This window comes from Littorina saxatilis, linkage group LG15, assembly GCF_037325665.1.
Source record: "Littorina saxatilis isolate snail1 linkage group LG15, US_GU_Lsax_2.0, whole genome shotgun sequence".
NCBI classification, from domain to species: Eukaryota; Metazoa; Mollusca; class Gastropoda; order Littorinimorpha; family Littorinidae; genus Littorina; species Littorina saxatilis.
In genome coordinates this window covers 6,704,583-6,719,582 of record NC_090259.1, presented here as the reverse complement: position 1 = coordinate 6,719,582, position 15,000 = coordinate 6,704,583, and the positions used below count along the sequence as shown (strand labels likewise).

At 44.2% G+C, this 15,000-nt stretch overlaps 2 protein-coding genes across 2 annotated transcripts in view; one reads left to right on the top strand and one right to left on the bottom strand.

Annotated features, from left to right (window-relative positions):
* The window catches only part of LOC138948364 (alpha-(1,3)-fucosyltransferase fut-1-like), a 21,440-nt gene extending 17,536 nt beyond the window's left edge, over window positions 1-3,904 (top strand). The window contains exon 6 of the mRNA XM_070319898.1: window positions 3,496-3,904. Coding sequence (XP_070175999.1) covers window positions 3,496-3,822 — 327 coding nt within the window. The 3' untranslated portion in view covers window positions 3,823-3,904. The remainder of the gene's footprint in view (window positions 1-3,495) is intronic.
* A 2,754-nt stretch (window positions 3,905-6,658) lies between these two features.
* The window catches only part of LOC138948483 (PE-PGRS family protein PE_PGRS5-like), a 12,541-nt gene continuing 4,199 nt past the window's right edge, over window positions 6,659-15,000 (bottom strand). The window contains exons 3-8 of the mRNA XM_070320039.1: window positions 12,921-13,106; window positions 11,656-11,857; window positions 10,048-10,976; window positions 8,591-8,792; window positions 7,321-7,569; window positions 6,659-7,229 (exon numbers count right to left, since the gene is read on the bottom strand). Coding sequence (XP_070176140.1) covers window positions 6,659-7,229; window positions 7,321-7,569; window positions 8,591-8,792; window positions 10,048-10,976; window positions 11,656-11,857; window positions 12,921-13,106 — 2,339 coding nt within the window. The remainder of the gene's footprint in view (window positions 7,230-7,320; window positions 7,570-8,590; window positions 8,793-10,047; window positions 10,977-11,655; window positions 11,858-12,920; window positions 13,107-15,000) is intronic.

Genomic DNA, 15,000 nt, shown 5'->3' with positions numbered 1-15,000 from the left:
TTCTGTAGTCAGTTTGTTCTGTAGTCAGTTTGTTCTGTAGTCAGTTTGTTCTGTAGTCTGTTTGTTCTGTAGTCTCTTTGTTCTGTAGTCAGTTTGTTCTGTGGTCAGTTTGTTCTGTAGTCTGTTTGTTCTGTAGTCTCTTTGTTCTGTAGTCAGTTTGTTCTGTGGTCAGTTTGTTCTGTAGTCAGTTTGTTCTGTAGTCTGTAGTCTGTAGTCAGTTTGTTCTGTGGTCAGTTTGTTCTGTGGTCAGTTTGTTCTGTAGTCTGTTTGTTCTGTAGTCTCTTTGTTCTGTAGTCAGTTTGTTCTGTGGTCAGTTTGTTCTGTAGTCAGTTTGTTCTGTAGTCTGTAGTCTGTAGTCAGTTTGTTCTGTGGTCAGTTTGTTCTGTAGTCAGTTTGTTCTGTAGTCAGTTTGTTCTGTAGTCTGTAGTCTGTAGTCAGTTTGTTCTGTAGTCAGTTTGTTCTGTAGTCTGTTTGTTCTGTAGTCTCTTTGTTCTGTAGTCAGTTTGTTCTGTGGTCAGTTTGTTCTGTAGTCAGTTTGTTCTGTAGTCTGTAGTCTGTAGTCAGTTTGTTCTGTGGTCAGTTTGTTCTGTGGTCAGTTTGTTCTGTAGTCTGTTTGTTCTGTAGTCTCTTTGTTCTGTAGTCAGTTTGTTCTGTGGTCAGTTTGTTCTGTAGTCAGTTTGTTCTGTAGTCTGTAGTCTGTAGTCAGTTTGTTCTGTGGTCAGTTTGTTCTGTAGTCAGTTTGTTCTGTAGTCAGTTTGTTCTGTAGTCTGTAGTCTGTAGTCAGTTTGTTCTGTGGTCAGTTTGTTCTGTGGTCAGTTTGTTCTGTAGTCTGTTTGTTCTGTAGTCTCTTTGTTCTGTAGTCAGTTTGTTCTGTGGTCAGTTTGTTCTGTAGTCAGTTTGTTCTGTAGTCTGTAGTCTGTAGTCAGTTTGTTCTGTGGTCAGTTTGTTCTGTAGTCAGTTTGTTCTGTAGTCAGTTTGTTCTGTAGTCTGTAGTCTGTAGTCAGTTTGTTCTGTGGTCAGTTTGTTCTGTAGTCTGTTTGTTCTGTAGTCTCTTTGTTCTGTAGTCAGTTTGTTCTGTGGTCAGTTTGTTCTGTAGTCAGTTTGTTCTGTAGTCTGTAGTCTGTAGTCAGTTTGTTCTGTAGTCAGTTTGTTCTGTAGTCAGTTTGTTCTGTAGTCAGTTTGTTCTGTAGTCAGTTTGTTCTGTAGTCAGTTTGTTCTGTAGTCAGTTTGTTCTGTAGTCAGTTTGTTCTGTAGTCAGTTTGTTCTGTAGTCAGTTTGTTCTGTAGTCAGTTTGTTCTGTAGTCAGTTTGTTCTGTAGTCAGTTTGTTCTGTAGTCAGTTTGTTCTGTAGTCTGTTTGTTCTGTAGTCAGTTTGTTCTGTAGTCTCTTTGTTCTGTAGTCTCTTTGTTCTGTAGTCAGTTTGTTCTGTAGTCAGTTTGTTCTGTAGTCAGTTTGTTCTGTAGTCAGTTTGTTCTGTAGTCTGTTTGTTCTGTAGTCTCTTTGTTCTGTAGTCTCTTTGTTCTGTAGTCTGTAGTCTGTAGTCTGTTTGTTCTGTAGTCTGTTTGTTCTGTAGTCTCTTTGTTCTGTAGTCTGTTTGTTCTGTAGTCTGTAGTCTGTAGTCAGTTTGTTCTGTAGTCAGTTTGTTCTGTAGTCAGTTTGTTCTGTAGTCTGTTTGTTCTGTAGTCTGTAGTCTGTAGTCTGTTTGTTCTGTAGTCTGTAGTCTGTAGTCAGTTTGTTCTGTAGTCAGTTTGTTCTGTAGTCAGTTTGTTCTGTAGTCAGTTTGTTCTGTAGTCTGTTTGTTCTGTAGTCTGTAGTCTGTAGTCTGTTTGTTCTGTAGTCTGTAGTCTGTAGTCAGTTTGTTCTGTAGTCAGTTTGTTCTGTAGTCAGTTTGTTCTGTAGTCTGTTTGTTCTGTAGTCAGTTTGTTCTGTAGTCAGTTTGTTCTGTAGTCAGTTTGTTCTGTAGTCAGTTTGTTCTGTAGTCTGTAGTCTGTAGTCAGTTTGTTCTGTGGTCAGTTTGTTCTGTAGTCAGTTTGTTCTGTAGTCAGTTTGTTCTGTAGTCTGTAGTCTGTAGTCAGTTTGTTCTGTGGTCAGTTTGTTCTGTGGTCAGTTTGTTCTGTAGTCTGTTTGTTCTGTAGTCTCTTTGTTCTGTAGTCAGTTTGTTCTGTGGTCAGTTTGTTCTGTAGTCAGTTTGTTCTGTAGTCTGTAGTCTGTAGTCAGTTTGTTCTGTGGTCAGTTTGTTCTGTAGTCAGTTTGTTCTGTAGTCAGTTTGTTCTGTAGTCTGTAGTCTGTAGTCAGTTTGTTCTGTGGTCAGTTTGTTCTGTAGTCTGTTTGTTCTGTAGTCTCTTTGTTCTGTAGTCAGTTTGTTCTGTAGTCAGTTTGTTCTGTAGTCAGTTTGTTTTGTAGTCTGCATAGTCTGTAGTCAGTTTGTTCTGTAGTCAGTTTGTTCTGTAGTCAGTTTGTTCTGTAGTCAGTTTGTTCTGTAGTCAGTTTGTTCTGTAGTCAGTTTGTTCTGTAGTCAGTTTGTTCTGTAGTCTCTTTGTTCTGTAGTCAGTTTGTTTTGTAGTCAGTTTGTAGTCAGTTTGTTCTGCAGTCAGTTTGTTCTGTAGTCTCGTTGTTCTGTAGTCAGTTTGTTCTGTAGTCTGTTTGTTCTGTAGTCAGTTTGTTCTGTAGTCAGTTTGTTCTGTAGTCTGTATGTTCTGTAGTCAGTTTGTTCTGTAGTCAGTTTGTTCTGTAGTCAGTTTGTTCTGTAGTCAGTTTGTTCTGTGGTCTCTTTGTTCTGTAGTCTCTTTGTTCTGTAGTCTGTAGTCTGTAGTCTGTTTGTTCTGTAGTCTCTTTGTTCTGTAGTCTGTTTGTTCTGTAGTCTGTAGTCTGTAGTCAGTTTGTTCTGTAGTCAGTTTGTTCTGTAGTCAGTTTGTTCTGTAGTCTGTTTGTTCTGTAGTCTGTAGTCTGTAGTCTGTTTGTTCTGTAGTCTGTAGTCTGTAGTCAGTTTGTTCTGCAGTCAGTTTGTTCTGTAGTCTCGTTGTTCTGTAGTCAGTTTGTTCTGTAGTCTGTTTGTTCTGTAGTCAGTTTGTTCTGTAGTCAGTTTGTTCTGTAGTCTGTATGTTCTGTAGTCTGTTTGTTCTGTAGTCTGTTTGTTCTGTAGTCAGTTTGTTCTGTAGTCTGTATGTTCTGTAGTCAGTTTGTAGTCAGTTTGTTCTGTAGTCTGTAGTCTGTAGTCTGTTTGTTCTGTAGTCTGTAGTCTGTAGTCAGTTTGTTCTGTAGTCAGTTTGTTCTGTAGTCAGTTTGTTCTGTAGTCTCTTTGTTCTGTAGTCTGTGTTCTGTAGTCAGTTTGTTCTGTAGTCAGTTTGTTCTGTAGTCAGTTTGTTCTGTAGTCAGTTTGTTCTGTAGTCAGTTTGTTCTGTAGTCAGTTTGTTTTGTAGTCTGCATAGTCTGTAGTCAGTTTGTTCTGTAGTCAGTTTGTTCTGTAGTCAGTTGGTTGTGCTCTGTGTGACCACAGGCCCACGCTCCGCCAGGCACGTTCATCAACACAGCGGACTTCAAGTCGCCCGAACACCTGGCCCGACACCTGCTTTACCTGGACAGCCACCCGGAGGAGTACCTGAAGATCCTGGTCGCCAAAGACCGGTACCGCCCGGTGTACGAGGACTGGCCGATACGCGACGCGCGGGGCGACATCCTGTACATGACGTATCACTACCAGGCCGTGGGATTCTGTGAGATGTGCCGTCGTCTGTGGGACCTTGACCGCTACCGTCACACCGTGCCCGACATCGCCGTCTGGTTCGACAAGCACAACTGTTACCCGCCGCCCGACTTGAGTTGATCCTGCTTACAGTTATTGGGTGGAAACCACCCGTCCATCCCTGACCCCCTACATTCTAGCTCGCCCAACCCTGCAACACCCCACCCCCCCACCCCCACCCCCCACCCCCATTTCATGCACCCCTGTCTCCACCACCCCGTACATTCTTACTGACAATCGATGATCAGATCTTGTGCTCAAAGAATGATCTCGCCTGCTACCATACATACGCGCGCACGGTTACGTCTTAATGCAAACGACTTCATTTTTTTTTTTTTCTTTTCTTTTTTTAATTAATATTAAAAGTCCTACGGTTTTGAGCCATTAAGGACTTGAGTGTTTGTCCGCTTTCACTAGATTTTCTAAATTGTTAAACTTCCTGAAGATATACCCAGAGCTAGAGAGAGTACAGCAAAGATGCACCTGTTCTGCACCTTGGGTATGTAAATGAGATCCGCCCCCAGGTGTCTAAAAGGTGTTCTCAAGGTACACGGAAGGTACCTCCAGGTGTCTAAAAGGTGTCTCTCATTTGCATACCCTTCAAACGTAAGTCACGCCCACGATGTACACGGTAGGTACACTGGAGGTACTACAAAGGTGTTTCCATTTTAAGGGGAGTTAATACTCATTAGGTGTACTTACACAAATTATGCAAATTTGAGTTGCTCCCCTTATGTGCTGAGGTGTTAAAAAGGTGTTTAAAAGTTGTTGAAAAGCTATAATTTTGTAGTCTTGGTTCGTGATTCCTGATATAAAATGGACACCTTTTTGCTGCTACGAACATGCTAAAACTTGCTACAGCTTTATACAAAATATTCACCAAGTTAAGGTGGGGGGCGCAGAGGTCGGGCATTGGGGAGTTCTTTGTGAGTAATATAAGGATAGAAAATAACTTGAATGCTGGAACAGTCACCACACAAAGGCAGCGATAGGTATTGTTTTGTATTAATAAGCTGACAGGTGAACAGTGACAAAATAGTCACAATATTCAACAATAGTATGTTGTGATAAAAAGCAAAAGGGAAAAGAAAAATGTGATGAAAAATTGAATAAAAGAAACAAACAAAAAAGAATAAGTTTAAAAAAGTGAAATAAACATTGGGTTAGAGAGAGAGAGAGAGAGAGAGAGAGAGAGAAAGAGAGAGAGAGAGACAGACAGACAGACAGACAGGCAGATAGAGGCAAAACACACACACACACACACACACACACACACACACACACACACAAACATGCACACACACAAACACACACACACACAAACACACACACACATACACACAAACACACACACATAGACACACACGCATACAAACTCACACACACACACACACAAACACACACACACACACACTGATACACATCATGGAGACAGAGATAGAGAAAGGGGAGAGAAACAGACAGACAAACAAATACATGGAGATACATGTAGAGACAGAGAGACAGACAGACACTGAGACAGAGAGACATTTCGGGACGCAGTAGACACTCGTCAAAAACGTTTTCAGACCAAATCAATTTATTTGTGTTTCGCAAAGAAGCACATTTTGCATTAAAAGTGTGTATATCAACACAAGTCACTGATCAGTCATGCATGCATTTCCAGTAAGCAATTGTCTTGAGAATCCACAATTCACAACTCCATCACAAAATGTTACATACTTGTTTCTCATTCACTTCAACATCATGTACACATAAGGACCACTATTACTACTACTACTACTGTAACCTAGTTTCGGAACACAACAATCTCCTTTGGAGGCAAATGCCCAGTCAAACAGGATTGAGACTTTTAAGAGCTAAATTATTAGCCTTATAAAAATTGTAATGGGTACGCAAAGGTTCCCATGAACATACAAGGAGACCGCAGCAGCCAGACCGTGCCACAAACAGACCTCTACAATTCACAGGCTTGAGTGACGTAGAAGAAACGTCGAGCTATGAATAGCTCGCGCTCTTCAACGGCCGACAACCGTAGAGCATGCTATGAAGGGTGACGCAGTAGTCTCCCTGTCACACTACTACAACTACCACTACTACAGTGTGCTACTGCTACTACAACTACTACCGTTGCTGCTACTGCTGCAAGTAGTAGCACTTTGTGTTTATTGTTGTTTCTCGTCTAGATAACCCAGAGGGTCATTCAGCATCCATGTTATTGTGGGGTTTTTTTCTGGACAGGTCTACTATGATCACTATTCAATTCGAAAGGCGTTTAAAAGAAAAAAGTTAGATGGCTCCTTAATACTCAATTTCTTTGACAGTCCTTACTTTAAGTATTGTTGAAAAAACTCCTAATCTCTTTCAGAAAATTTGAGAGAAAATAATTGTCCCAGATTTAGTAGTAGTTTTATCAAAACGGTATTTACAACGATAATCACAAGAGAATTGACGAATACAGAAGCAGATGGTAAAATCTGTGAAATTGATTATTTTGGGAAAATAATTCTGTCGCTGTTTCAAGGCCCGTGAAAGAGTTGTGCCGCTTGAAACCGAGACAATTTAAGAATTAAAAGGAATTCCAATGTGCGTAATTTATAAAGCAAAAGACTGCTCGTTTTGATGTCTTTTATCATTGAAAACATGCACATCGGAGAAAATAATGGTCTCTGATGCTGCGGTCACTTGCCTCTACCGATCAGTGTTTGCCTGAAGGAGTTATTTTTAAACATCGTCTGGTGCAATTCTTCGTCACACGTGCTTGACCTTGTAAGAGTCGCAGCGATAAGATAGCATCATTTTGTATTAGCAGGTTGTTCTGCTTTTTTGCATGGCCGAAAAATAAGCTGAGATGAACTATCGGGGTCTGAATATGATCATTGTCTACATTATTAAATAATGAACAATAAATACTGAATTATAAACGTATAATTGTTGGACAAGCGTCTGTCCTTCCAGATCGGTCCGACGTGCAGTTGTGTGGGGAGCAAGGGGAACTACCACTGTTGGCCGCCTCCCCCTCCTCCTCCTCCTCCCCCTCCTCCTTGTCTTCCACCCCCTCCGCCTCCTTGTTGTTGCATCCATTGAGGATCCATACCACCCCCTCCACCCTGACCTCCTCCTCCTCCTTGACTTCCTCCTCCCCCTCCTCCTCTCTGCTGTGTCCAAGGATCTCCTCCTCCGCCTCCCCCTCCTTGGCCCCCTCCCCCTCCTCCTCTACCTCCCCCTCCGCCTCCTTGCATTTGCATCCATTGAGGATCCATCCCACCACCTTGACCCCCTCCCCCCTGTCTGCCTCCCCCTCCCCCTCCTTGCTGTTGCATCCATTGGGGATCCATTCCCCCTCCTCCTCCTTGCTGACCCCCTCCCCCCTGTCTTCCTCCCCCTCCCCCTCCTTGCTGTTGCATCCATTGGGGATCCATACCCCCTCCTCCTCCTCCTCCTTGTCTACCTCCTCCCCCCTGTCTGCCTCCCCCTCCCCCTCCTTGCTGTTGCATCCATTGGGGATCCATACCCCCTCCTCCTCCTCCTCCTTGTCTACCTCCTCCCCCCTGTCTGCCTCCCCCTCCCCCTCCTTGCTGTTGCATCCATTGGGGATCCATACCCCCTCCTCCTCCTCCTCCTTGTCTACCTCCTCCCCCGCCACCTTGACCTCCTCCTCCCCCTCCCCCGCCGTAACCTCCTCCTCCCCCTCCTCCTGATCTTCCTCCACCCCCTCCCCCTCCTGGAGAGTCAGCGTTGCAGTCTGGTTGCAGACGGATGTCGGTCAGCTCCTGGCCCTCGAGGTAACGCGCCCCGTTGCAGTTCTCCTGCCCTCCAGCCAGGCACCTGGTGGTCAAGGTAGGGGTCATCATATGGATTGGATAAGATTTACAGTCCAGTGAGGTTACCCTCATGGAAATTCGGGCTGCTTTCTCCCCGGGGTAAGCGAGCTGCCATATATACGGCGCTACCCATATATTTTTTTTTTTCTGCATGCGTGTATTCGTGTTTCCTGAGACTTAATGCCGTGTGAGATGAATTTTTTTTTACTTTATTCCAAGTCCCACGGGTATTTGATGGACATTTTTATCTATGCCTATACAATTTTGCCAGGAAAGACCCTTTTGTCAATCGTGGGATCTTTAACGTGCACACCCCAATGTAGTGTACACGAAGGGACCTCGGTTTTTCGTCTCATCCGAAAGACTAGCACTTGAACCCACCATCTAGGTTAGGAAAGGGGGGAGAAAATTGCGGCCTGACCCAGGCCTGAACACGCAACCTCTCGCTTCCGAGCGCAAGTGCGTTACCACTCGGCCACCCAGTCCCTTGATATGAACTTCAGTCATAACATAGATTTAAAGACGATGGATGGATGGGTGGATGGATGGATGGATGACTAGAGCTACTGGTATCCTATCCCGTTGTTCGAGCCGAGTCAGAAAATGACCACAATTTCAATTAATTTGATTTTGTTTAATGTGGTGGCCATAGTGCTGCCTCAACTTTGTTTTACAAAGTCATCTATGACGTCATTAAAGGAGGATCAATGAAAATAGTGTATGTGCAAAAACAACAAATGTTGCTGCCATTTTGTACTTGCACTTTGTCTTGTTCCTCGCTTTAATATTTATTTATGAGCATATTTGTGTATTCATTTGTTTATTCATTCATTTACTTATACATTCATGTATTTATTTATCTATGCATTCATACAATCACTCATTCATTCATGCATTCATTCATTCATTCATGTATTTATTGATTCATTAACCTATTCATTCATTTTATTTGTTATTCAATAGCTATTATTTATTTATTCATCTATTTATTTGTTCAATTTCTGTTGATTGATGTTGGCACTTACACTGTGTTTCCGTTCTCAGGGAAGTAGGTACCAGGTGCACACGTAACGCAGGGGGAGATGGCCACGCCCTCCGAGCAGATGATGAAGGCGTTGCAGTAGTTGGGATGACGCACGTTCCACGGCTCGGAGAAGTCACGACCCTGTGGCGGCTGGGAGCACATCCCGTTGAACTGGGTCAGCTGCCCGGCCGTCCCTTGACCTCCTGGGTGTGGACAGCAGGTCAATGATCAACAATACAACTCCGTGAGGAAGTATTGGCGAGGACCGCAACAACAACAATAGAAGCAACAATAACATCAGCAACAACAAGCAACAGACAAAAATAGGTAAATATTACCCTCTCAATGCAAATACAAGCAACACCACCAACAACAACAACAACAACACAAACAAACAGAACAATAACAATAACAATAACAACACCAATAATAACAACATCAGCTACCGTCCACCGCCAGTCTCCAAACTTCCCAAGCTTTCCAGCGAGGTATTAGTTAATTCAGTCACATTGATACACAATGCACGAGTATATATTTGACAGTGGCTTGCTTTCGAGAGAAGTGATAGGTTCAAGGTCAGCAGTCGGACGGAAAACATGTGGCATAATAATAACTGTTATTGTGTTACGGCCTGACGGTGAAGCCGTGAGGAGCATGTTGCCGGGTGTTGCCCCGACTTGAGATGAGATACCCAGTTGTATGCGTGTTTAGGTCACGTGCACGTCTGGCTGAATGACCGAGGGCTTGGGACATGGGTACTGTCTGTGAGACTGCACATAAAGCTGAGCCGTGTCCATCCCGGCCTGGATTCAAACCGGTGACCTTTTGTCCGCCGTTACTAATTTAAACTTGTGTTGAAAGGAGAAAAGGAGAAAAAAAAGTATTAAGTGTAAGTCACACATGTATCGGCAATGACGAAATGACTTATTGACAGCAGCACAGTAGCATGAACACAAACACCTATGAATGATGCAACAAGGAATATGCAAACAATTGTAAATCAGACGTCAGCTTAGAATGGTCACCGGAGGAAAAGATTAAACAAAGAATGGAAGAAAGAACGAAACCAAGAACGGAACAAAAAAAGGAAAAACGAAGAAAATCACAACAACAAAAAACAAAGAAAGACATTAAGAAAATCCGAAACAAAGAAAAGAAGACAGAACGAAACCAATATACAATCAGGACACATCACCAGGCAGGACAATGGACGATTTTCGGAAACAACTCCGTCGGGTTTGTATAGGCTGAGAATGTGTGAATACCCCGGGCTGCATTTCCTTTGACAACAGACTCACGTGCTCCTTTCCATGTGTCTCCGACACACCCCTCCTTAGTGATTGGCCCCTCCAATGTTTGTCCGAGTAAAAATCAAGGGTATTCACTCTTCCACTACCTATACAAACCCCACACATTTTGTTTCGGAATTCGTCTATTGAGGCAGGAACTCACCTCCACCTCCACCTCCCCCGCCCTGTCGACCCTGGCCGCCTCCCCCTCCGTAACCGCCTCCCTGGCCTCCTCCTTGGCCTCCTCCCTGGCCTCCTCCTTGGCTTCCCCCGCCGTAACCACCTTGGCCTCCACCTTGGCCTCCGCCGCGGCCTCCTTGACTACCGCCGCCCATTTGGCCTCCACCGCTTCCGTGACCTCCCATTTGGCTCCCTCCCTGGCCTCCTTGACGACCGCCTCCCATTTGGCCTCCTTGGCTTCCCCCGCCGTAACCACCTTGGCCTCCACTTTGACCTCCCATCTGGCCTCCACCGCGACCTCCTTGACTGCCGCCTCCCATTTGGCCTCCTTGGCCTCCTCTCTGGCCGCCTTGACTACCACCGCCGTACCCGCCTTGGCCTCCTCCACTTTGGCCTCCCATCTGGCCTCTGCCGCGGCCTCCTTGACTACCGCCGCCCATTTGGCCTCCACCGCTTCCGTGACCTCCCATTTGGCTCCCTCCCTGGCCTCCTTGACGACCGCCTCCCATCTGACCTCCCTGGCCTCCCCCGCCGTACCCCCCTCCTCCTCCTCCTCCTCCTTGGCCTCCCATCTGGCCTCCGCCGCGGCCTCCTTGACTACCGCCCCCCATCTGGCCTCCTTGGCTTCCCCCGCCGTAACCTCCTCCTCCTTGGCCTCCCATCTGGCCTCCGCCGCGGCCTCCTTGACTACCGCCTCCCATTTGGCCCCCTCCCCCGTAACCTCCTCCGCCACCGCCTTGGCTGCCTCCTCCCCCTCCCCCGCCGTAACCTCCTCCTCCCCCTCCTCCTGATCTTCCTCCACCCGCTCCCCCTTCCGGAGCGTCAGCGTTGCAGTCTGGTTGCAGACGGATGTCGGTCAGCTCCTGGCCCTCGAGGTAGCGCGCCCCATTGCAGTTCTCCTGCCCTCCAGCCAGGCACCTGAAAGTTAGTGGACGATAATCTTTAATAAATTAAGCAGAGCGCTTGTTTAAGATCCAGGAAATAAAGGGAAGTAACGCGTGCATTTAGAGCGCTTACTTCCCTGTGTTGATAGACGATGTTTAAAAATAAGTCTACCCTTTTCTGGTGGGTTTTTTATCGGCTGTGAAAGAGTGTAATTTGTTGGAGGTGAGGCAAGCTGACAATAAAAAGCTCAACGAGGTTGACCAGTGCGAGAAAGGCGTTGGCATCAACGTGAAGGAGGCACACACACACACACACACACACACACACACACACACACAAACACACACACACAAACACACACAAACACACACACACGCACGCACGCACACACACACACACTCACACACTCACACACACACACACACTCACACACACACACACACACAAACACACACACACACATACACACACACACACTCACACACACACACACACACGTACACACACACACAAACACACACACACAAACACTCACACACACACACACACGCACGCACACACACACACTCACACACACACACACTCACACACACACACACACACACACATACACTCACACACACACACACACACGTACACACACACACACAAACACACACACACACACAGACACACATACACACAAACACACTTACAAGCACAGTACACTTACACTGTGTTACTGTCCTCAGGGAAGTAGGTGCCAGGTGCACACGTAACGCAGGGGGAGATGGCCACGCCCTCCGAGCAGATGATGAAGGCGTTACAGTAGTTGGGATGACGCACGTTCCACGGCTCGGAGAAGTCACGACCCTGTGGCGGCTGGGAGCACATCCCGTTGAACTGGGTCAGCTGTCCGGCCGTCCCTTGACCTCCTGGGTGTGGACAGTGAGGAGTTAAAACATAGACGATGTTCGGAAGTAACTCTGTAGTTAAATACTCGTATTTATTAAGAAGTTAACACTTCAGACACCCAATAAATTATTCTTGACAGTAAGGTGAAAAATAAACGATGTTCGGAAATAAATTTAAACAAAAACACGTCGCGTGAAGCAACCCTTCGAACTCACAGAATGAAATTGACCGCGCCGCATTTTTTCACTTATATATATATATATACTCTAATAGCTGTTTTATAGCTGTGTCAGTGTCATACCCCGCGACCCTGCTGTCGCGTTTACGCACAGAAAGTGACAAGCATTATAGCACAGTATAGCGTAAAGAGCTTCACAGTAAATCGGGTATTTCTCTATTAATATTCTTTTGAACTTCCTGAGCTTGTCCAAATATAACATATGATTTTGGAGTCAGGAAATGGATCGATTTCTTAAAATATCATTTTAATTGGATTTTTCATATGTTTAATTTTCTGAGCTTGTTGTTAATCCAAATATAACATATCTTAATGTTTTTTGAAACAGGAAATGTAAACGAAAAACATTTTAAACTATTTTAACATCGATTTCTAAAACAATACTTGGTTAATTAGAATTTTCAGATTTTTAATGACCTAATGCAATTCCAAAGTCTGGGCTTCGTCGAAGGTTACTTAAGCAACATTTCAAGCTATTTGATTAAACTGAGGGCGTGACAGTGCCGCCTCAACTTTCACAAATAGCCGGATATGACGTAATTACAAAAACAGTTATTCAAAAAGGAAAAAACCGTCTGGGGATATCATACCTAGGAACTGTCTTGTGACGTTTCATGAAGATCGTTCAAGTACATTTCTCTGAATCACTCTACACACACACACACACACACACACACACACACACACACACACACACACACACACACACACACACACACACACACATACATACATACACACACACGCATACATAAACACATACACATATACACCACCACCCATTATGTTAAAACATTTAGTCAAAACTTGAATACAGGTAAAAAAAAAATTAAAAAAAACTTTACCTCCTCCGCCCTGTCGACCTTGACCGCCTCCTCCCCCTCCTCCTCCTCCATACCCGCCACCACCACCCCCACTCTGCCCGCCTCCTCCTCCTCCATACCCACCTCCTCCACCACTCTGCCCGCCTCCCCCTCCTCCATACCCACCACCTCCACCACTCTGCCCGCCTCCTTGGCCTCCGCTTCCGTCTGTGCGATATAGGAAACAGATAGAACATACAGTATTCTTGGTCTGTGGGATATAGGAAACAGATAGAACATACAGTATTCTTGGTCTGTGCGATATAGGAAACAGATAGAACATACAGTATTCTTGGTCATTGTGCGATATAGGAAACAGATAGAACATACAGTATTCCTGGTCTGTGCGATATAGGAAACAGATAAAACATACAGTATTCTTGGTCTGTGCGATATAGGAAACAGATAGAACATACAGTATTCTTGGTCTGTGCGATATAGGAAACAGATAGAACATACAGATATTGTCATCATTTTCACGAGTGTTCATTCACAAGCACCTGGGAAATAAATCTCATGTTCCCCAGGCAATAAATCCCCGGTTACCATAGTTGCAGGAAGCAGGTTTTCATGGATAATCAAAAGCAAACCCAATAGAAACGCTCGGGGATTCTTCGGCTCTTTTCATTGGTGTTTCCCCAGACCTAAACAGACGACACGACACTGCTTTGCAAAGTTCCAAAAACGAACTGGCAAACTGGCAAAAGTAAACAAAAAACAAAACTACTTCATGAAAGGTCATACATTCATCAAAAACAAATGAAACCTAGCGATATGTTTTGTCTTCCTACAGAGTCATGGAGTGCGTGTATCTGTGTTTCGATACACAGACGTTCGGAGAAACACGAACGTCAAGTTCAAGTAAAACGACCCCTGACACACACATTTTGACCCGTGCACAAGACGTTATATCGATAAACGAAGCACAAATAAGAAACAATAATAAAAGCAAAGAAAATAGCAACAAGATATGCAAACATCTAACAAAGCCGAGCAAGCAGAATGACAGGTCTAATGAAAAACAAAGAGGTACTGAGTCGGAAACAAGATCGCGATTCTTTCTTTCGCTGCACGACGCAATTCTTCTGTGACCTTTGACCAAACGTAGCTTCCACATTCGATCACTCAAACCGAGGGGGTGGAATACCGAGATGAACCTACAGAACTGTGCATCCTCAAACCTGACATATTCATCCCAACATTTAATGAACTCAAAAACACAGAAAGTTGCTTTCACACGCCAGATTTGATTGCCAGTGGTTATCAAGTGAAATGGGGGTCCTTCAGTTTTACATTTAGTCAAGTTAAGTCAAGTCAACTACTGGACCGATCTTTATGAAATTTGACATGAGAGTTCCTGGGTATGAAATCCCCGAACTTTTTTTCATTTTTTTGATAAATGTCTTTGATGACGTCATATCCGGCTTTTCGTGAAAGTTGAGGCGGCACTGTCACGCCCTCATTTTTTCAACCAAATTGGTTGAAATTTTGGTCAAGTAATCTTCGACGAAGCCCGGACTTCAGTATTGCATTTCAGCTTGGTGGCTTAAAAATTAATGACATATAATGACTTTGGTCATTAAAAATCTGAAAATTGTAAAAAAAATAAAAATTTATAAAACGATCCAAATTTACGTTCATCTTATTCTCCATCATTTTCTGATTCCAAAAACATATAAATATGTTATATTTGGATTAAAAACAAGCTCTGAAAATTAAATATATAAAAAATTATTATCAAAATTAAATTGTCGAAATCAATTTAAAAACACTTTCATCTTATTCCTTGTCGGTTCCTGATTCCAAAAAACATATAGATATGATATGTTTGGATTCAAAACACGCTCAGAAAGTTAAAACAAAGAGAGGTACAGAAAAGCGTGCTATCCTTCTTAGCGCAACTACTACCCCGCTCTTCTTGTCAATTTCACTGCCTTTGCCATGAGCGGTGGACTGACGATGCTACGAGTATACGGTCTTGCTGAAAAATGGCATTGCGTTCAGTTTCATTCTGTGAGTTCGACAGCTACTTGACTAAATGTTGTAATTTCGCCTTACGCGA